This window comes from Rhinolophus ferrumequinum, chromosome X (assembly GCF_004115265.2).
Source record: "Rhinolophus ferrumequinum isolate MPI-CBG mRhiFer1 chromosome X, mRhiFer1_v1.p, whole genome shotgun sequence".
Lineage (NCBI taxonomy): Eukaryota > Metazoa > Chordata > Mammalia > Chiroptera > Rhinolophidae > Rhinolophus > Rhinolophus ferrumequinum.
This window is the reverse complement of record NC_046284.1, coordinates 26,496,343-26,518,059: the sequence shown is the minus strand read 5'-3', so window position 1 is coordinate 26,518,059 and position 21,717 is coordinate 26,496,343. Positions and strand designations below refer to the sequence as shown.

Below are 21,717 nucleotides of genomic sequence, written 5' to 3'. Positions count from 1 at the left end.
CATACCTCACCTCAAGGACTTTCCACTTCAGCTGTTTGAAGATCAACATAATTGGCATAATTGGTTTGGGTTGTTTCTATAACGTGAAAAGTGAGTCTCACAGACCGTGCCAGAAACACTGCTACTCCCTTGTATACTTATCAATAAAAACCTCCAGTCGGCTTTGTTCTGGGCTCCAGTCTTTCAGAACTGTGAGACCCCTGGCCTTCTGAGATTTAACTGCATTAAGTCTCTGTATGTTTCTTTCTTAAACTTAACCCAAAGCCGCCCCTTCTCGTACCGTCACTGCCCGTGTTGTGCTGGACGCGACAAACTCCCATTTCTTCAAGGGACCTTGCTGTCCATACAGTATATTACAAGGCATTATTTCATAAATGAGACCACCTTTAACAAAGTCCTTCTAGCATTTAAGTAACTATATGTCAATAATAATACTACTAATAGTTATTGTCACACATTGTTTGAATTACTTTATGAATATTAACTAATTTAATTCTCAGAATCATTCTATGATGTAATTACTATAACCTCCATTTGATAAGTGAGAAAACTGAGTACTCAAAGACACTTAACTAGTGACAGATTTGTGAATTCGGCTCCAAAATCCAGGAACTCAACCACGAAATGATGATGACAATGATGATGGTAATGATAATAAACCAGCAAAATATATTAAAAATGGCCTTTGCATGAGATCTTTTGACCTACATGAACTTGCACTCTATAGCAGAATACTATAATAGGTAAGTGCCAGTGTTTGTTTGTTTGTCTGTTTGTTTGCTTTTTAATAATTGCTATGGGAAGAAATGCTAACTTGACAGTCTAATTGTTGAGAATAAAAAGTTACCTTCTGTTTTTCTCTGTAATCTTCTCCTTCAAACTTGTACAAACTTTGTTCATTGTCCATTCTAAAATTTCTCAGAGAAGACTCTCCCATTTTCTGCAAGCGTTCATTCATCTCTGCAGTCTAAAGTTGAATGCATTGAAACAAGAAAATTATCACTGAATCATATATAAACATGTGAGGATTCTCTATCTTTTTAAAAGTCAAGTTTGACATGAAATATCCAATCTGCTAATTTCCAAGGTAAGAATGCAATACTAACATCAAACTTGAATATAAATTTAACTTGCCCCAAGTATTTTAAATATTTAGATGGTTCTTCCAAAGTATTCTTCACTTAGGCTTTCTTTAAAATCTTTTATCTTCGAAGATGTAGCCATATTATAATTTCTATTGCATAATTTTAACGGGTCAAATAGCAACTGTGGTACATTTATACAATGGAGTATTATGCAGCCATAAAGAAGAAAGAAATCTTACCATTTGCAACAACATGGATGGATCTAGAGAACATTATGTTAAGTGAAATAAGTCAGACAGAGAAAGATAAGTACCATATGATCTCACTTATTTGAGGATTCTAAAGAAAAGAATAAGTGAATGAACTAATCAGAAACAGTTTGGGAGACAACGAGGAAAAACTGAGGGTTGCTAGATGGGCGGGAGGGGTGGGGGGTGGGGGGGGAGGGTGAGGGGATTGGAGGGCAGTCGGTGACCACAGGATGGCCACGGGGTTTGAAAATTAATCTGGGGAACGTAATTTGGTGGTTACCAGAGCGTAAGGGGGTTGGGGGGGTGGGGGATGAGGGTGAGGGGGATCAAATGTATGGTGATGGAAGGGGAGCTGACTCTGGGTGGTGAACACACAGTGTGACTTATGGATGATGTGATACAGAATTGCATACCTGAAATCTATGTAATTCTACTAACAATTGTCACCCCAATTAATTAAAAATAAATTTAAAAAAAAAATAGCTAATGCTAAAATGAAGGCAAACTTGGATTAAACAATATATTTTGCATACTAATATGAAACATACCAATACAAGATTGCTCAAAATTCAAGATATTATACATGAAAAGATGCTCAACATCAGGGCACTACAAATCAAAACCACAATGAGATATCACCTCACACCTGTTAGAATGACTATTATCAACAAGACTAGAAATAACAAGTATTGGCGAGGATGTGGAGACAAGGGAACCCTTGTGCATTGTTGGTGGGAATGTAAACTGGGCAGTCAGTATGGAAGACAGTATAGAGGTTCCTAAATAAAAATAAAAATAAAAATACCATATGATCCAGCAATTCAATTTCTGGGTATTTCTCCGATGGAAACAAAGACAATAAGTCAAAAAGGTATATGCATCCCCATGTTCTTTCAGCATTATTTACAATACCCAAGACATGAAAACAAGCTAAGTGTCCATCAATGGATGAATGGATAAATATAGATAGATAGATAGAGATATACATAAACATTCCATATATCTGTGTATATATATGGAAAAAGGCTTTCCTTCTTTTTATGGCAGATTAATATTCATATATACGTATACATATGTGTATGTATATCTATATATATGAATATTAATCTGCCATAAAAAGAAGGAAAGCCTGCCATTTTCGACAACATAGATGGACCTTGAAGACATTATGCTAAGTGCAGTAAGTCAGAGAGAGAAAGACAAACATACCATATGATCTCACTGATATGTGGAACCTAAAAACAAATAAACTCATAGATAAAGAGACCAAATTGGTGGTTGCCATTTTGAGGTCTGGGTGTCAGTTATAAAATAAATAAGTCCTAGAGATGTAATGTAATGTAAATTTGTGTGTGTGTATATGTGTGTGTGTGTGTGTGTGTGTGTGTGTGTGTGTGTGTGTACAAAACCTCAGAAACAAAAAGTGGTCTGAAAAGTAAATTCAACCAATTTACAGGAAATATAGTAAATAAGTGAATATAATACAATACCCCATGGGAATGGAATCAGCAAAATCCAAACTGTGAGCAATTCAAAAGGCAAACAACCCAGTTTCTACACCAAACAAATTACAAGGGAAAAATATATAAATGGAGAGAGAACCTACAGATTAAAAAATATGTAGATGACATATCAATCAGTGGCAATGTGTGGACCTTATGTGCATTCAGATTTTAAGAAAACTTTTTTTAAGAAAGTATAGCTACTAGACCGGCCCGGTGGCTCAGGCAGTTGGAGCTCCCTGCTCCTAAGGCCGAACGAAGGCTGCCAGTTCGATTCCCACATGGGCCAGTGCGAGATGGCTCAGTTGGTTGGAGCGCGGGCTCTCAACCACAAGGTTGCCAGTTCAACTCCTCGACTCCCGAAAGGGATGGTGGGCTCCGCCCCCTGCAACTAAAATTGAACATGGCACCTTGAGTTGAGCTGCCGCTGAGCTCCCAGATGGCTCAGTTGGATGGAGCACGTCCTTTCAACCACAAGGTTGCCGGTTTGACTCCCTGCAACTAACAACAGAAACTGGCCCTGGAGATGAGCTGTGCCCTCCACAACTAAGATTGAAAGGACAACTTGACTTGGAAGAAGTCCTGGAAATACACCTGCTCCCCGATAAAGTCCTGTTCCCCTTCCCCAATAAAAAAATAATAATAAAAAAAGATCCCATTTTTTTAAAAAAGAAAGTATAACTACTTATAAAACAATTAAAAATTTGAATATTAACAGGATATTTGATGTTATTAAAGAATTACTGGGGTTTTTCAGGTGGGATAATGCTATAATAATTTTGTTTTTAAAAAGACTTCTTGTATTTTAGAAATACACAATTAAATATTTACAGCTGAAATATGTATGAGATTTGCTTTAAAATAACCCAGGAAGGGAGGAAGATGAATTTGGGGGTGTAAATGGGGTAGGACTGGTTTATGGCTGTTGAAAATGAGTGATAAGTATATTTACACTATTCTGTTCATTTACACTATTCTGTCTACTTTTGCTTATGTTTGAAATATCCATAATAATTTGTGAAAAAAGGTAAATTCAACATAAAACTACAATATTGTGAAACAGCTTATTATATATACTTTAACAAAAAAAGCTTTAATATTGCATGAAATGGTCACAAAAGATTTTCAGTTGACACAATGTATTAATACACACTTTTTAATACAGTGCAAAACAAAAGTCATAAAAATGTCACCCTGATACATGTGCTTGAAAACAAAATTTATTTGGCTTTTAAATAAATACCAACATTATTTTCAATAAGCATGAGATAAAAGGTCACTCATTTTCAAACTCTGGTGCTTAAGTCTTTCTCTCCAAAAAGTAATAAAAAAAAACTAAATTACTCCTAGATATAAATCTATAACGTCTTAGAGAAAACATGAGTCATATGAAACATGCAGTTTGAAACATACATTTGAAACAACGCAAATACAGTAAGTATGCTTATTAAGTATGTTGATTTCAAAACAACGATCATGAAAACAAAATTCCATTTTAACTAACCTTCTTTTCTCCTCTTTCCAGAAGAGTTGTAATGTCTTCATCTGTCAGCTTACTTTCTTTAGAAGCAAAAACATGAGTGGCTCCATGCCGTATCATTTGCAACATTTCCTCTTTTGCCAGCTTGTTGGATTGTTGGTCAATGAGTCTTCCTAATAATATAAATAAAAGTTGTATATACTCAATTATATTCCACAGAAAGCAAAACATATGGTTTTAATAAGACACTACTACATTTAACCATAAGTAAAGCTTTATAAGAACAGAAAATTAGTAAGCTTTAAAGTTACTGTTTTAATGAACAGCCCTACAAGATTTTTTTCTACCATACCATCTATTTCAATATGAATTTCCTTCCGTAAAATTCAGTTAAAATTCAGAAGGACAAAATCATGTTTTCATGTACAAACTTTGCTTTTTAGATCAAATATCTCTGTATGGACAGGCAACCTCTAATATATGTTTTAAAATTTTTAACTTGATATTTTGTCTGCTAAATAATATCAAGCACTTCAAAAAACATGCCACTGACATTCAACTATATGCTAGTGATGTTCAACTAGCTTATAATGAATGTAAGGCTTAGTTAACGAAGATTTAAATTAGCATTTTGTTTCAAAAACTAACTTTTTTTTCTCTCAGTAAGTTTGCAAATTTTGGTCAACTTTCATTAAAAGTAATCTCCTTTGGAGAAAACTGCATGTGTTTTTGCAAAAAAAAAAACCACCTAATTAAGTTGATATGTATAAATACCTTGTTGTATAACAATTGAGTCAAGTCTCAGTTTTATTTCAGCTCTTTCTACAATCCTTTCTTCAACAGTGTTGTCAGTGATGAGACGGAACACACGTACTGGCTTCTTCTGACCAATACGATGTGCTCGATCCTAGTAGAAAAAATCCTAATATAAGATATTGGGTATTCTGGATAAAATGTGTAACAGAGTCACCATATGCTATAAAATTCTGTAAATAAAATTAGTTCCTGATCTCTCTACACATGCCACTTTTCAGAGGAGGAGGATGACTATTAAGAATATTAAGACCCCTGGGAACAAAGAAATATGCAAATATTCTACAGTACCATTAACAGAAAACTTCCAGGAGGAAAACAGGAAAAGCCCTACCACAAGACCCAGCAATTTCATTTCTGGGTATTTATCCAAAGAAAATGAAAACACCTTTTTCTTGTGGCAGAATAGTATTCCATTGTGTGTGTGTGTGTGTGTGTATATATATATATATATATATATATATATATATATATATATATATTACAACTTTTTTATCCAATCATCTATCGAAGGACACTTTGATTGTTTCCATGTCTTGGCCACCATAAATAAAGCTGCAATGAACATTAGAGCACATAGGTCTTTACGGATAAATGTTTTCAGACTTTTTGAGTAGATACGCAGGAGAGGGATTGCTGGGTCATATGGTAATTCTATTCTTAATTTTTTAAGGAACCTCCACACTGCCTTCCATAGCAGCTGCACAAATCTGCATTCCCTCCAACAGTGTATGAGGATTCCTTTTTTTCAACAGCCTCTCCAACACTTGTTGTTATTTGTCTTGTTGATGATAGCCATTCTGACTGGCGTGAAGTGATATCTCATTGTGGTTTTTATTTGCATTTCTCTGATAATTAGTAATGTTGAGCATTTTTTCATATGTCCATTGGCCATTTCTATGTCCTCTTTGGAGAAATGTCTCTTCAGGTCCTCTGCCCATTTTTAAATTGGATTGTTTGCTTTTTTGTTGTTGAGTTGTATGAGTTCCTTATGTATTTTGGATATTAGCCCCTTATTGGAGGCATTGTTTGCAAAACTCTTCTCCCATTCGGTTGGTTGCCTCTATTCTGCCATAAGAAAAAATGAAATAATGCCATTTACGATGACATGGATGGATCTTGAGGTTATTACGCCAAGCGAAATAAGTCAGACAGAAAAAGTAGACAACCATACAATTTCACTGATCTGTGGTCTATAAAACTGAAAACAACAAAGGAACAAGACAAACAGATGAAGAAACAAAAACTCATAGACACAGACAATAGTTTGGTGGTTACCAGAGGGTATGGGGGGAGGGGGGTGGGAGATGAGGGTAAAGGGGATCAAATATATGGTGATGGAAGGAGAACTGACTCTGGGTGGTGAACACACAATGGGATTTATAGATGATGTAATACAGAATTGTACACCTGAAATCTATGTAACTTTACTAACAATTGTCACCCCAATAAACTTAAAAAAATTAAACACAGAAGCTGCTAGAGCAAATAGGTGAAGGGAGGAGGGGAGTTGAGGAAAAAAAAATCAAAGAAACACGGTTCAAAACAGCCCTTACACTAAATATAAAAACACTAGAGCCCAGTAACAGTTTCAACACAGAATACTAAAAGAGAATGCAACATCCCTATACATATTTAAAATTTCATACTCAAATCAGTAAATCATGAACGACCAGCTATACTCTAACATTTTTATGGAAATAAAGGTTATCATTAATGAGTTTTCCAGTTCAGTAATACTGTTAACTTCTGGGGCTTATACCTACTTAGTCATATCAAGCAGGTAGTTTAGTACCATGCTAAAGTACTAACTATGCCAAAGCATGTTGATTTAAAAGTGTCTTGACAGTCAATATTTTTCAATTCTCTATTATTAAAAAAAAGGACTTCTAAGCTATGCCTCATTAGTATATGACTTTAATTGTTTCCAAAGACAGTCTATTGTCTCATAACTTCTTGGAATTCTGAATGCATAGCTCTACTGAATCTCTTTACTTCTGAAATTATATTTATCTTAAGATGTGTCACATGGACAAAAGTTGTAGCTCTAGTTTAGTAAATGACACCATGATGAAAGGTTAAGAGAAATAGCTCCTGAATTTATCTTAAGATGTGTCACATGGACAAAAGCTGTAGCTCTAGTTTAGTAAATGACACCCTGATGAAAGGTTAAGAGAAATAGCTCCTGAATTTATCTTAAGGTGTGTCACATGGACAAAATTTGTAGCTCTAGTTCAATAAATGACACCATGATGAAAGGTTAAGAGAAATAGCTCCTGAATTTTTTTTTAACTGGTAGAATAGTTTCTGATGGTGTCCTCAGGTAGCAAATGTTTCCCTGGAATATATTCCTTTGTTACCTTCTTACCTTCTCATCCCAACTGTTTTATAATGAAAGTTAAAATCCGACCTCCCCCAATTTCAGTGCTAAGGATTTTAATATATTTAGTTGTTAAACAGAACAATATTGAGACATTAACTTTTTAACCCTTTTTCACTTAAACATGCATTCATCCTCTTCAATATTTAGGAGTGGGGAAAAGGACATTTCTGCTTCATGATAAAAGCCAAAATCAACACACAAATGCTATGGTTGGATTTGGGTTGTTATTGTTTTCATTTCCCCTGTTTGTTTTTGCAATCAGCACATCAACTGCAAAATTATTTGTTTTCCAGGATCATCTATTTTAACATCTACAAAACCTCCCCAAAATTGTTCTTATTCTTTTACTATAAATTGCCTTGGTGCTGTATAAATAACAATAGTATTCTGAGCTAAGACAAATTTCTGACAACATTAAAGATTACTAACCATAGCTTGTAGATCAACCTGTGGATTCCAGTCTGAATCATATAGTATAACCACATCAGCACTTGCCAAGTTAATTCCAAGACCTCCAGCCCTGGTACTCAGCATAAAGATGAATTTGCTACTATTAGGAGCATTAAAGGCCTCTATTGCTTCCTTTTTATAATTGACACAGGAGATAAAAGAAAAAGAGAAAAAAAATCAAATTATATTACCAGAATCCTTAAGAAAGAAGTACTTTAACATGCATGCTCAAAACCCCAACTTCATAATATTCTTCCACTTCCAAAAATATTTAAGCATCTATCTATATACTGTACTGCACGAATTGCTGTAGAAAGTATATCGTATAAAGTTCCTAATTTTATAAGCTTATATCAATAGAGACAGACTTAGAATAATCATAGACAAATTTATCTAAGCAAGTAACAAATCACTGAAATTATTTTAAAGCAATAATAGTGAAAATGTTTTGAGTGAGAGCTGACATATACCTAGGGGGCAAAATGTCAGGTATCGCAACGTCATACACACTAGTTTAGTAGACCAACCAAGAGAAAACAAAAAGTTTAGAAATGAGAAAGAGAGCAACGGATATCAGGGAAGGTAAGCAGATTTATTTCCGTATGGTGAAAAGGGAAAACAGAGAAGTAATGAGGAAAATCAGGAAGGTAACTGAAGGCTATTTAGTAAAGAGTCTTAAAAATTAATGGAACGTTAATATGCTTACTATATAAAGATCTCATACAAATTAATTAGGAGTAAAAAAAACAAAACTGAAGTCCCCAAAAGAAAAATGAGAAGAAAAAAAAAAAAAAGCCAGACAATATACAGAAGAACACATACAAATGGCTAATAAACTAAAGAATAATGCTCAATCACTAGTAATCAAATAAATACAAATTAAAACAACATAATACCATTTTTTGAAGATTTAAAAAAATGATAATACTCAATGTTGACGAGGGGGCGGTGAGACGGGCACTCTCATACATTGCTGCTGGGAGTGTAAATTGGTACAACCTTTTTGGAAAGCAATTTGGCAATATGCATCAAGAGTCTTAAAAATGTTCATACCCTTTGACCCAGTAATTCCACTTCTAGGAATTTATCCTAAGGAAATAATCAGAGATGTGCACAAAGATTTATGTATATGGACTTCTACTTTACATTATTTATAATAGTGAAAAATTGGAAACAACCTAAATGATCAACAATAGTGGATAAATTATTTATAGTACATCCATATGATGAAATATTACACTGAAATTATTTTTACAATGATTTTTTTATATGAAAGTACAATAGAATATTGAGTAAAAAGTTATCAGGATACTGAACTTTATGTATAGTGTACACAGTATAATTTCAATTAGTTATAATATATTATATATACATAAAAAAGATTGGCCAGGAATACTTTTCTTTATTTTTCAAATTTCTTCAGTAATGAAATATTACTTTTACAATCACAAAATGCAGGACACTGTATTTATAATGAATGGAATGGCATGGTCAAAAGTTGCAGGCAGAAAAGGTGACTCCCATTGCCGCAGTGAGTATAGCATGTAGAAAGGGCAGTATAGAAAGCAGCGTGGTGTACTGAGAGGCAATTTGGTGTAGAGGAAATAGCAAAAACCTGGGCATGAGTCATAACTCTACCATTTATTACATACGTGGTTCTGAGCAAGCATTTAACCTCTCTGAGACACAGTTTCAAGTAGAGAAAATTCTACCAATACTTTACTGAGCTGCTGGAAGAGTTCAATTGGAATTATAAGTCACCTAGCTTATAGTAGTTACTTGACAAATGTTAGTCCCTTTCCTTATAAAAGTGAGGAGGCTGATTAAATGAAAGTTACAGGAACTGAGTTAGAGGATGACCAAAGACTTAGCTGAATTTAGCTGTAGCAATGGAAAAAGGGCAAATCTGAGAGCTATTGAGAAAGAACTGTTAATTAACAGCTGGTAAATGATTAAAGTTAGGAATCAAATATGGTCTTCCCCTTCTTATCGGCAATGATGAAATGACTGTGTGGGCAACAACATAATGGGAAAGCAGGGCATTTCAAAAAAAATAATGAACAGCTCTGACTTTACTGTATCTAAAATCAATATATGGAAAATATTATTTGAAATGTTAAGAAATCAGAAGAATTTGGGCATAATTAGGTAAAGTCTGCATTGTTCATGAACAGAGATCAGTCAGAAATGCAGTTTGGCTATCTGAGGTCAGAAGTCACCTACCCTTCTGCCTTAGTATCATCTTCATTCTAGGAAGAAAGGTCATCTTGAATAGTACTATATGGCCTACATTTAACGGGATTTGGAGAAACCTATTCTCAGGAATAAATCAGCAAAAGCTCAATAAAGCTTCAAGATATCACTTCAGAAAGAGTTAAATACTATACAGCAGGGAAGAGTGTCAGCTTTGAAATGTTCCACATTTGTAAATGTTAACACAACTGTTTCCCCAGAGCGGGTAGCAGGTAAACCCTTAATATGAAAAGGGCCTGTGTGCCTGCTGTGGACACTATCATATGCTCTAGCCTGGCTTCAATAAGAGGGTGCACAGGGGACAAAGGGCCCACTGCAGCTATGGAAGGAGAGAGCCATGGACTGAGGGTTTTTGTGGCCTAAAAAGGGGCCCTAAAGCTGAGAGGTAAAAAGGCCGGTGTGCAATTTCATGACATGTGGTATATATGCCACTATACAATTTCAAAACTGCATTCATACCTAGTATATCCAATGGTCCTCACGTTGTCAGAAAAAAAGAAGCCCAGGTATTAGTATTTCCCTTATAATACAGTTAAATATACTGAGGCTCAGAGAATTAAATGGCTTGCATACACTACAAAGTGGTGAAGTTGGTGCTAAAATTCAGGTCTTCTGAAACCAAGTTCAATGCATTTTCCACTATACCATGAAATCACAATCTTTGCCCAGAGCATGAGTACAGACTTAAAACAGAGGCCAAAGACAGAGTCCTTGAAGGATTACAGAAAAGAGAAGATAAATTAGCAAAGCCCTCCCCAAAAATGTGCTTTAAAGGGTTTAAAATACATTAGACCCATGACATTCATGAGGAATAATCTAAAGATCATTAAGAATTTCCAAATCTGGGAAAGATAGATACTAGGTAGGCTTCCTCACTAGCTAAGTGACTCATTTCTGCATACCAAACTTTTAGTATTCCAAGATCCAAATGCATGATCAGAGCACCTATACCTATGTTGCCCCATTCCAACTTTACAAAGTCTCTGTAAGACTGAGATTACTCCCTTTACAAATTACTATGTTTCATGATTCTTTAGGGTTGCTTATAAACTGGAAAAATCTGAACTGTTAAACTCCACGAATGGTGAGGGTCTACTGTAGGAAGCAAATCAAGAAAAGAAAAAGACATAAAATCAGAGGTCAAAAAGCAAGGTGAGAAACAATAATCAAAACATCAGACATAGTAGTCATTAGAGGAGGTAAGGATGTAATGGTGTATTATCATTTATATAAGTGAGAATGTCTTTGAAAATCTTCAACAGAATGATTGATAAAGAGTCAGTGTAATGGAAGCCAGATTGAAGATCTGAGAGAGAGGTGGTAGTGAGAAATTCAATGAACCTTGCTAAAGAAAAGGCCAAAGTTCAAAACTACCTAATGATGAAAAAAATGGCTTAATTGAACTCTGATTTTTGAAGTCCGATTTTCTTTTGTCTTCCTTACCTCTCTTTCTTCATGTGGGGTTTGTCCATCTAGTCGACAATACTCATAACCACGCCACATACAATAATCTTCCAAAATGTCCAGCAAGCGAGTCATCTGGCTAAAAATGAGAACCCTTGAACCTAAAATATTTCACCAAAAAAAAAAAGGTATTTAACTTGTGTAAAACTAACTTGGAAGTTACAAATATTAAAAGATTATATGCAATATAGACATACAGCACATGAACACTCCAGTAGACACATACACTTTCAATGGATGCTGTCGTGCGGGGAGGCCTGCGGGGTCTCTGCTCCCGCTCCCCACATAAGAACACAGGATATGGCTAGGTCAAAAAGGAACACCCACGGAGCCATAGATAGGGAAGTCATACCACTATGGTCTCACTGGAGGCTGGGTTTACACGACGTGCGACCTGCTGTCCGCTTTGCTGCCAACCGACCGACTCTCCTCGACTCTCCTCGACTCTCCTCCACTCTCCTCCATAGCCGCGGCAGTTATATTAGTGGCCAATGGCTCAATGGTTACAGCTCATGGCCAACCAGCCACAGCTGACAGCTATCTACTACCTGAGCCAGCACCCCTCCACGTGAGGCCGAGAGCCTGGAAACTGTTCTCTGGGACTCTGTCCCCACAGATGTTATATAGAATTATGCATTTGTTGAGTTTTGCATTTGTAAGGCTTTCAAAATCCTCCACAAATATTGAGACAATTTAAAATCTGCTTTTACTCTGTCCTGAGGACGAGTGACGGGTCCATACAATCTTTCATTGGGCTACTGCAACAGTCTCCCTACTTGTCTACTGTTTCTAGTCCATCACTCTTAGTAGATTCCCCCATACTGCTTCCAAGGTTCTCTTCCTTACAAATCTGGTTGTGTCACTTTCCACAGCCAAGTCTTCAATGACCCACCAAACCCACCCCACTTCACCAAACTCCTTAAAGCTTGATTTACAAGGCCTTTTGTAATTTGGCCCCATCCATCTTCCCAGATTCATCACTACCACTCTACCCCAAAATACTGTTAAGTTCTGCATTCCTTTCCTTTGACACCTGTTTCACTGCCCTGGAAAACCCTTCCCCTCCTTTTTCCCATGGTTTACTTGCACACATTCTCCAGTGCTCACCTCAAATGTCATCTCTGTAACCACTTCCCCAACTCTCAATTTCTCAACATTTCATAGCACTTATCACAATGAACTGCAACTATTCCTCCTCACTACACTGTGGGCTTCTCGAAGGCAAAAAAAAAAACTGTTGTTTTATGTATCTTTGTATACCCAGCCCAAAGAACAAATCCTGGCAAAGAGTAAGTATTCAACAATGTTTGCTGAATGAATGAGTGATTATGCGAAGTGTTATTCATATGCAAGTCATTAATATTAAGTTATTTCATGTTAATTGGAAGATTTTTAACTCACCCTGTTCTTTGAGTTTGGCCAACAGTTTATCAAGAACTACCATTTTACCACTGTTGTTGACAATATGCTCATCAGTGGTATAAGGTGGACCAGGTTCAGCACCATCAAACAGGTAAGGATGATTACAACACTTTCGAAGCTGCATCAGAATGTTTAAGAGTCGCATCTTGTCCATCTTGCCAGCAGAGTTTAAAACATCAATATCTTTCATTAGGATTTTTGTATACCTGAAATTTATTAAAATATAATTAATCATCGATTATTAGAAAAGTTTAATGCCTTCAAAAATGTCCCTTTGGTGATCAGCTTAGATTCTCATTTAAAGATAAAGAAGATTTGATTTGAGAGTAAATCTGATCAGCAATACCAAGAAACTAGTGAAGATTTCAACATTTTAACTTGTATGTTGCCTATAAACCTATTTCCTCCTGTTTTTATCCATTAGTAGACATTGCTATCAGCTGATAACTACTCAGATAATTGTATCTGATAATTATTTAATAACTACAATGTTTGCTGAAACTTGGCATCCAACCTTTATGCGTTTGAGCTAAAAACAATCCCAGTTTTTTTTTATACCTGTCTTCCTAGGTCATTTTTTTTTTCTGATTCTATAAACAGTTTTCATTATCCTTTCTAAACCTTCATCCAGATAAAAATATACCTACATATCCACCTGAACAGTAAGAATATTTAATTATAGTAAGAGCCAAACTGTACTGAGTGTAAGTGCCAGGTATCATGTCAAGGGCTTTACATCTTTACATGAATCATCTTGATAAATTTTCACAAAAACTTTTGAGAGTTTTTCACCCCCATTATACAGATGGGAATTCAGGCAGCTAAGAGAAGTGAAACAACTTACTCAGGGCCACAGAAAGGGACAAATACAGGGTTTGATCTTACGTCTGAGTCCAGAAAAACATACTCTTCACCAGTACCCTATACTGGTTTCAATAGTAGAGCAGCCATTATAAATTATAAGTGACCTAATTTTATTTATATAAGGAACATTTTGCTTCTCTTAACAGCACTATTTTTTTTTTTTTGTCTTTCTGACTGGTTTATTTCACTTAGCATAACGTCCACAATCTTCACCCGTGTTGTTGCAAATGACAGGAATTCCTCATTTATTTATTTATTTATTTATTTATTTATTTACTTACTTACTTACTTATTTATTTGACTGAACACTAGAACACGTAGTTTCCTTTTTTTTATTAGTTTCGGGTATACAAAGCAATGTAATAGTTTGAAATTTAAACCCTCCACAAAGTGATAACCCACCCCCCAAGCTATTACCCCTCTGATATCTTATATAGTTGTTACAATACCATCGACTATCTTCCCTATGTTGTATTCCACATCCCATGACTATAAATACCTATATGTGTAGTTATAGTTGACATTCAATATTATTCTACTTCAGCTCTTCAGGTGTATAGTTCAAATTGGTCAGGCATCTACACAGTCTACGATGTGTTCCCCTGATTAAGTCCAGTGCCCATCTGGCACCTTACATGAGCTTTATAACATTGTTGATTATATTCCCCATACTGTAATCAATTTGTATTTCTTAATGCCTTCACCTTTTTCACCCTGTCCCCCAACACCCCTCCCATCTATCACCCTGATAGATCTAGTACCATCTGACAGCATACAGAATTACAATATTGCGGACTACATTCCTTATACTATAACCTACATCCCCATGACTACTGTATAACAACCAATTTGTGCTTCTTAATCCCTTCCCCTTTTACCCATCCTTAACCCCCCTCCGATCTTAAAGAAGTCCCTCTAAGAGTCCTTGTAACACTGGTTAGGTGGTGATGAACTCCAGCTTTTTCTTGTCTGGGAAGCTCCTTATGTGTCTTTCAATTCCAATGACAGCCTTACAGGGTAGAGCAATCTTGGTTGTATGTCGTTGCTTTTCATCACTTGGAATATCTCCTGCCACTCCCTTCTTGCCTGCAAAGTTTCTTTTGAGAAATCAGCTGACTGTCTTATGGGGGCTTCCTTGTAGGTAACTAATTGTTTTTCTTTTGCTGCTTTGAAGATTCTTTGTATTTGACCTTTGGGATTTTAATTATAATGTGCCTTGGTGTTGGCCTCTTTGGGTTCATCTTGTTTGGGACTTTATGTGCTTCCTGGGCTTGGATGTCTATTTCCTTCACCAGATTAGGGTAGTTTTCTGTCATTATTTCTTCAAATAGGTTTTAAAATCTCTTCTCCTTCTGGTACCTCTATAATGCAAATGTTGGTACATTTGATATTGTCCCGGAGGCCCCCCTTAAATTCTCCTCAATTTTTTGCTTTTTTTTTGCTGTTCTGGTTGCGTGTTTTCTGCTACCTTATCTTCTACATCACTGGTTGGATCCTCTGTTTCATCCAATCTACTGCTGATTCCCTGTAATATATTCTTCGTTTCCATTATTGTATCCTTTATTTCTGACTGGTTTCCATCTCCATTTTTATTCCTCCTATCTCTCTGTTGAAGTTCTCCCTGAGATCACTGAGCATTCTTATAATCAGTGTTTGGAACTCTGCCTCTGATAGATTGCTTATCTCCATTTTGCTTAGTTATTTTACTGGAGCTTTGTTCTGTTCTTTTATTTTTGACATGTTTCTTTATCTCCCCATTTTGACTGTCCGCCACCCCGTGTTTGTTTCTATGTATTAGGTCAGGCTGCTGTGTCTTCCAGTCGTAGTAGAATGGCCTTATGTAGTAGGTGTGCTGTGGGGTTCAGTGGCACAGTCTTTCTGGTCACCTGAGCCATGCACCCCAGATGCGTCCCTTGTGTGGGTTGTGTGTGCCCTCATCTTGCAGTTGAGCCTTGGTTGATAACTGCACATAGATGTGAGGGACTGACCCTTGGGCTCACTGGTTGTGAGGACTAGCCTGGACTACAGTGGAAGAGTTGTTGTGCAGGGACTGATCCTACTGAGCAGGATCTGCCTAAGCAGGACTCTGGTGCCTGCCCAATCCACCCCTTCGGTGTGTCATACTTGGAGGCGGCTGAGAGATGCTCCAGCTCTTTTTGAAGCTGGCCCCAGGACCACCTTGTAGGGAATCCACTTTCAGTCTATGTCAGCCACAGCCCGTGTCCCACATGGGGCCACCCAGCGGGAGCCAGAAAAAAATCTGCAAATGGCTGCCACCCGAGCTGTGCCTGGAAGTGCCTTGAGAGGCCAAAACACGAACCAAGGCCAGCTGCCACTAGTGCCGGCTTAGAGCTGCTCAGCCAGAGGTACAGGACATGCTCAAGCCAGATGCTGCTTATTTGGGTTCCACAAAAGCCTGCAGGCAGTGTGCATGAAAAAGCCACGGAACACAGCCCTGGTGTGCCTGAAAATTGGGTGGGGTCACGTCTCAGATCGCCAGGGTGTGGTGAACTAACGGCGGAGACTCAGAAATGGTGGCTGCCTATGTTGGCACACTGGGAATGGGGAGGGCTCAACAAAGAAACATTGGCCTCTGCCAGTTCCCCTGTCCAGAAGAAAGCCACCTGTCCAGCCCCCATCCTCAGCCAGACAACTCAACTCCCCACCATTTGTCCCTGCCGCATTTCCAACTGCTGCCCCAGTGCTGGAGCTCAGAGAGTGATTCCATTAGTGGGTAAGTCCACGCATGGTCCCTTTATGAGGAGCGCCTGGGAGTGTAGCTGCACTCAGTCTCACTCAGTCACAATCTCCACTGGTTTTCACAATAAAAAATTATGGGAACTTCTCTTCCCGGCACTGGAACCCTGGGCTGGGGTGCGGCTGGGATTTGTCACTCCTCTAGGGACCCCCACAGCCAAAATAGACTTCCCGATATTTAATGGTCACACGCGGGTGTGGGACCAGCCCATTCTGCATCTCTGACCTTCCTACCAGTCTGGAGGTGGCTTCTTCTGCATGTCCTTAGTTGAAAGGCTTCAGTTCAACTTGATTTTATTCAATTGTCAATAATGGTTGTTTTGTAGATTAGTTGTAATTTTAATGTGGTTGTGAGAGAAGGTAAGCACAGTGTTTACCTACTGTGCCATCTTGGTTGTCTTCTCAGAACATCAACAGCATTATTAGTAATATGTCTAATTTACAATTCCTTGTGACTCCTCTTGTCACTTTCCTGCTTTGCTTATATTTATCAAACCATTCCAGATTCTATTTTTGTAATATCCACAATCACTGATATTTTCAACCATCTTATTACTGATTATTATTATGGTTATTACTATTTTCACTGATGGAAAAACAACAAAAATTAGCAAATGTGCCAGTAACATTATCCCCCTTTAATCCTGACATCATCCTCATAAGCTGAGTATTATTATCTCCATTTTATAGAGGGAAAACTGAGGTTATGTAACTTTCCCAAGCTAAATAGCTATTAAGAGGCAAAGTATGCACGTTCAAACAGGTCTATAGACTCCAAGGCTGGTGCTCTTTCCCAAAGATTAAATAAAATACTCATCAATTTTCTACTGAAATATTTGAACTACTTAACTTGCCATTTAAACATAAAATGTAATGTCTGAACTAAAGGCATAACTGAACCACTACAAAGCTAATTTTTAATAAATCCTTATACATAAATAAATTCTAATGGAAAAAAATAGCTCACCATTCCCGCTGCATTTTACTGAGTCCCAAGTAAATCTTTATCTCCTTTTTAGGAGGCAGGCTCTTCTCTACATCAGTTTTTATACGACGTAACAAAAATGGTTTTAAAACCTAAAAAGTGATAATTTTTATAAAAGTTTATAAAATATCTAATATATAAACCTAAATTAGACATCAATAATGTGATGGCACAAAATACATTAAAAATTAAGACACCAAGATTATTGGCTATTGAATAAGTGCAAAAGAGCCTTTCTAAAAATATGCTGTAATATAAGATTTTTAAAAGTTAGAAGAAATCGGAAGTTACAGTATGGATCAGAGAGAGTCTCTAAAAGTGAAATAAAATTCAGCCATTTCAAAATGGTTAAATATATGAATAAGGAGAAAATGTTTCAATGTTAAGGAAGATATGAATGAATACAAAAAAAAAAAAGATGAAATAAGACTGTATACCTGCAAGGAAGATTCTATCTTAAGAAAATAATAGTGCTACCATCTATAGAGTACCTGCAATGTGCCAGACACTACACCATGAACTTTAAATATCAAGTATTGAATCCTTACAATAAATCTTTGAGGGAAATGTGATTATTTCAATTTTAATAACATCTCCAAAGTCACTTTGCTAGTAAGCAGTAGAAGCAGAATTCAAACCCAGGTCAAGCTGATTCTACAATCAGCTCAGTCCCTGATTAGCTGTCGTAAGCTGGTCAAGTTCCTTTCTGAGACTATTTCCTCAGCCATTCATCCAAAAATATGTATTTGTGGTAAATGTATATGCCAAGCATTTTTAAATGGGGATGACACCTATTTCTAAGGCTGCTGTGACAATTTCTGGTAGTGCATTATAGACTTTAACCACAGGAAACATTGGGAATCTGAGATATTATTAGATAAGTATGGGAGGTAAGGAAAAGGAAGAAGTAAAAGCAGACTTCTAGTTTATAGTTTGGGCCTCTTAAACTTATCTAAGAGAGTCTTAAGAGTTTAAACTGCCTGTGAGATATTTAGGCAGAAGACTCAGAAGGCTATGGAAGTCTAGAGCTTAGGACGGCGATATACAGAGACAGATTTAGGAGTTTTAAGTATATAGGTGATAGCTGAAACTATGGGACTAAATGCCCAGGGAAAGCATGTATGAAAAAGAAAGTCAAACGCAAAGCCCTACAAAACACTGAACTTTCAACGACACACCGAGAAAGCAAAGCCCATAAAGGGGACTAATAGGAGCAGCCATAGAGGTTAAGAGAGGCTGTAGTAGAGTATAGGCCATTCCATACCTCAATGTAGTAGGCCATTCCTACTTGGTTTCCATACCCCAGAAACCAAGCAGGAGAGTTTCGAGCAGGAGCATTTAGCAGCACTACATAGTACAGAGAAGCCAAGATATTGACCAAAAGCTGTACCCTGAATACAGCAACTGGAAAATCATTGAAAACTTGTGAGATAACTTGTGTAAGTTGTATGGAATGGACAGAAGCCGGTGGTCAATGGATCTAGGAGTGAAGAGAATCCACTAGAGACAGAATAACCAGTCCCCAGAGCTGACCAGGTTCCTGATATCTGACGCCCCATGTACTACAACTTGTGTGACTAGATTCTTGGAAGATTTGTCTTCTACTCCTCTTCTGCATTCTTACAATAAATTCCCCATTACTTAAGGTAATTTATTTCCTGACTTGTTCTGTTTAACTCTGAACAAATATTAACAGCATGATGACAGTTGGAGATTCAAGTCAAAAAATGTTTAATGAGCAGTTACTCTAGACCAGGCACACAGGGCATAATGTGGTGGAAAACAGACAGGGTTTCTGCCACATGAAGCTTATATTTTGCCAGGATATGGGGAGAGAGATAGAGGCAGAGAATACATTTTTGTTTTTATTTTTTAATTTGTAAAAAAGTCTTGAGATTCTCATTAAAAATAGTAGACAGAAAAATAGCAGACATGCATCCATATCCACTTCCTCACAAAACCCACTAAGACTTTTTTTTTTAATTTTGAGGTATACATAAAAAATGAGTAAATAGATTAGGTAATAGGGATGGAGAGGATAAACTACTCTTTCAGGAAGCTTAGCTATCAAGGGGAAATAAAACAGAATCACAGCTAGAGAGACACACATTACTCAGAGGGTGCTCCTTTGTATGTGTGAGAGTGGTTGGATATGGATGTGGGTTTGGATTTAGTAAGGGAGATAATTGAGCATGTTTACATGTTGAGGGAAACAAACCAATATGGGAAGAGAGAAGTAGAAAATTCAGTCAATTAAAAGGATCAATCATGGGGAAAGATCTATAAGGAAACAGGAAGAGATGAAATCCTTGGTTCTCATTGGAAGAATTAGCCATTGTCCATAGAAAGAATACTTCTTCCACTCAGACAGAAGTTAACACACATGCAGATATCCTTTGAAGATGGATATCCTTGAAGGAGTTCCTACCCTACTGACTTCTATTTTCTCTTTGAGGGAGGAATAATGTTACTTGCTGAGAAAGGAGGGAACAGAATACCTGGTATAGAAGTCTTGGGGAGACTGGAAAAGGTATCAAATAGCTATTATAGAAAATGGGGGAAAATGCCGTAGAAGGCCACACTGAAGGGACAGTAGCACCATCAAATCCAAGCTTACGTTAGGGAACATGAAATCGTAGTAGTTCCAACCTGTACAGCTGTATAATCTTCTTTATCAGTGTTGAGCAGCCCCATACAGAGCAGGTCACTCTGCTAGCAAGTGGTAGAAACAGAATCCAAACCCAGAGAACAGAAACAGTTACATTATTAGAGTGTAGGGCTTTCAGGACAGAAATGGCAGGTCAAGAGAGCAAGGAAGTTTCGGAGTATTGCCCAAAAAGTGGTTCAAGTGATAGAAAATGGGCTCATTGCTGGGTACAGAAAAAACTAACAACAGAAATAGGCTGATGGATGGGGAGAAAAAGCAGGGGTCCAGGGACTGGAGATCTCCGTAAAGTAACAGAGTAACTACAAAAGAAGTAACATGAAGTAAACAGAAGTTATCAAAAAATGGAAAATTGGTGTTCAATGAACGTGAGGAAGTCACACCTTATGATAAATAGATGACAGACAAGAGAACTGGTGGAGGGTGGACCTGCGAGTTAACTTGAGTCTCAAAGGAAGAGTTCTGTACATGACAGTGGAGAAGCAATGGCTTACATTGGCATTGGGGAACTAGGAGAATACTGATGCGAATTTGAGGACGTGTGGGGTGTGGGAGCATGAACAGCCTCTATTACAGAGGACCACATTATCCATGGGGGGAGAGACAAAGCTAAAAAGCTATTCCACAGAGAGGCTAAGGATATAATGCAGTTTGTTTCCCAAAGAGGCTGTCAGAAAGACTAAGGGAGAAGCAGTGAGACTGAGCCAAGAGGCAAACCCACAAGTTCAAACAGATTCTACGGCAGTTTTTTTCTTGTCTTGGTTATATGTATTTAACTACTAAATTTCTTATCTGCTATTACTTACTGCGTGAAGTCTTTCCACAAGTTTTTGATCACCAAGACAATTTTTAGTGTCAAACCAAGAATCAAAGTCCTGTGGGGGTGAAAATTCTGTAGTAAGTGCAGTTTTGTGTGTGTGTGTGTTTTTTAAAAAAAAACTCAATATTCTATAAATTCTTATATAACTAATATAGCAATAATTCATTTTAAATGCACTTGCAAAAACATGTTAGCTGTGATGGCCAATATTTACTTCTGAAAATATATAAAATACTGGAGCAGTTAACAAAATTTGAACCCCATTATACAGGACTCCATCAGCAGTTTTTCCTTAAAACACTTTTATTAGGTTTCCCCATACCATAGTAGCATTATATCCAGTAGGAGTAATAATATAGAATTGAAGACAAAATACTAATGAAAATGTTAATAAAAAAATCAAAAGATAAGGTATACAAACTAGTGGATAGCTGAACTTAGTACTTTTTATTATCAATTAATATCAGTAATGAGGAAAATCAAGCTCCAAAGTCCTTAAATCATTCAATTCACAACCCTGTGT

The 21,717-nt window shown here is 36.9% G+C and overlaps 1 protein-coding gene across 8 annotated transcripts in view; it reads right to left on the bottom strand.

The window, feature by feature from the left end:
• SMARCA1 (SWI/SNF related, matrix associated, actin dependent regulator of chromatin, subfamily a, member 1) overlaps window positions 1-21,717 on the bottom strand; it is a 178,915-nt gene that overhangs the window by 140,956 nt on the left and 16,242 nt on the right. For 5 of the 8 annotated variants that reach the window (XM_033118508.1, XM_033118524.1, XM_033118550.1 and 2 more), the window contains 9 exons: window positions 21,181-21,249; window positions 17,692-17,801; window positions 13,083-13,309; window positions 11,661-11,782; window positions 9,018-9,053; window positions 7,944-8,096; window positions 5,093-5,225; window positions 4,343-4,491; window positions 848-967 (listed from right to left, as the gene is read on the bottom strand). In XM_033118508.1, coding sequence (XP_032974399.1) covers window positions 848-967; window positions 4,343-4,491; window positions 5,093-5,225; window positions 7,944-8,096; window positions 9,018-9,053; window positions 11,661-11,782; window positions 13,083-13,309; window positions 17,692-17,801; window positions 21,181-21,249 — 1,119 coding nt within the window. The remainder of the gene's footprint in view (window positions 1-847; window positions 968-4,342; window positions 4,492-5,092; window positions 5,226-7,943; window positions 8,097-9,017; window positions 9,054-11,660; window positions 11,783-13,082; window positions 13,310-17,691; window positions 17,802-21,180; window positions 21,250-21,717) is intronic. The other 3 variants (XM_033118542.1, XM_033118501.1, XM_033118532.1) reach the window with 2 other exon arrangements.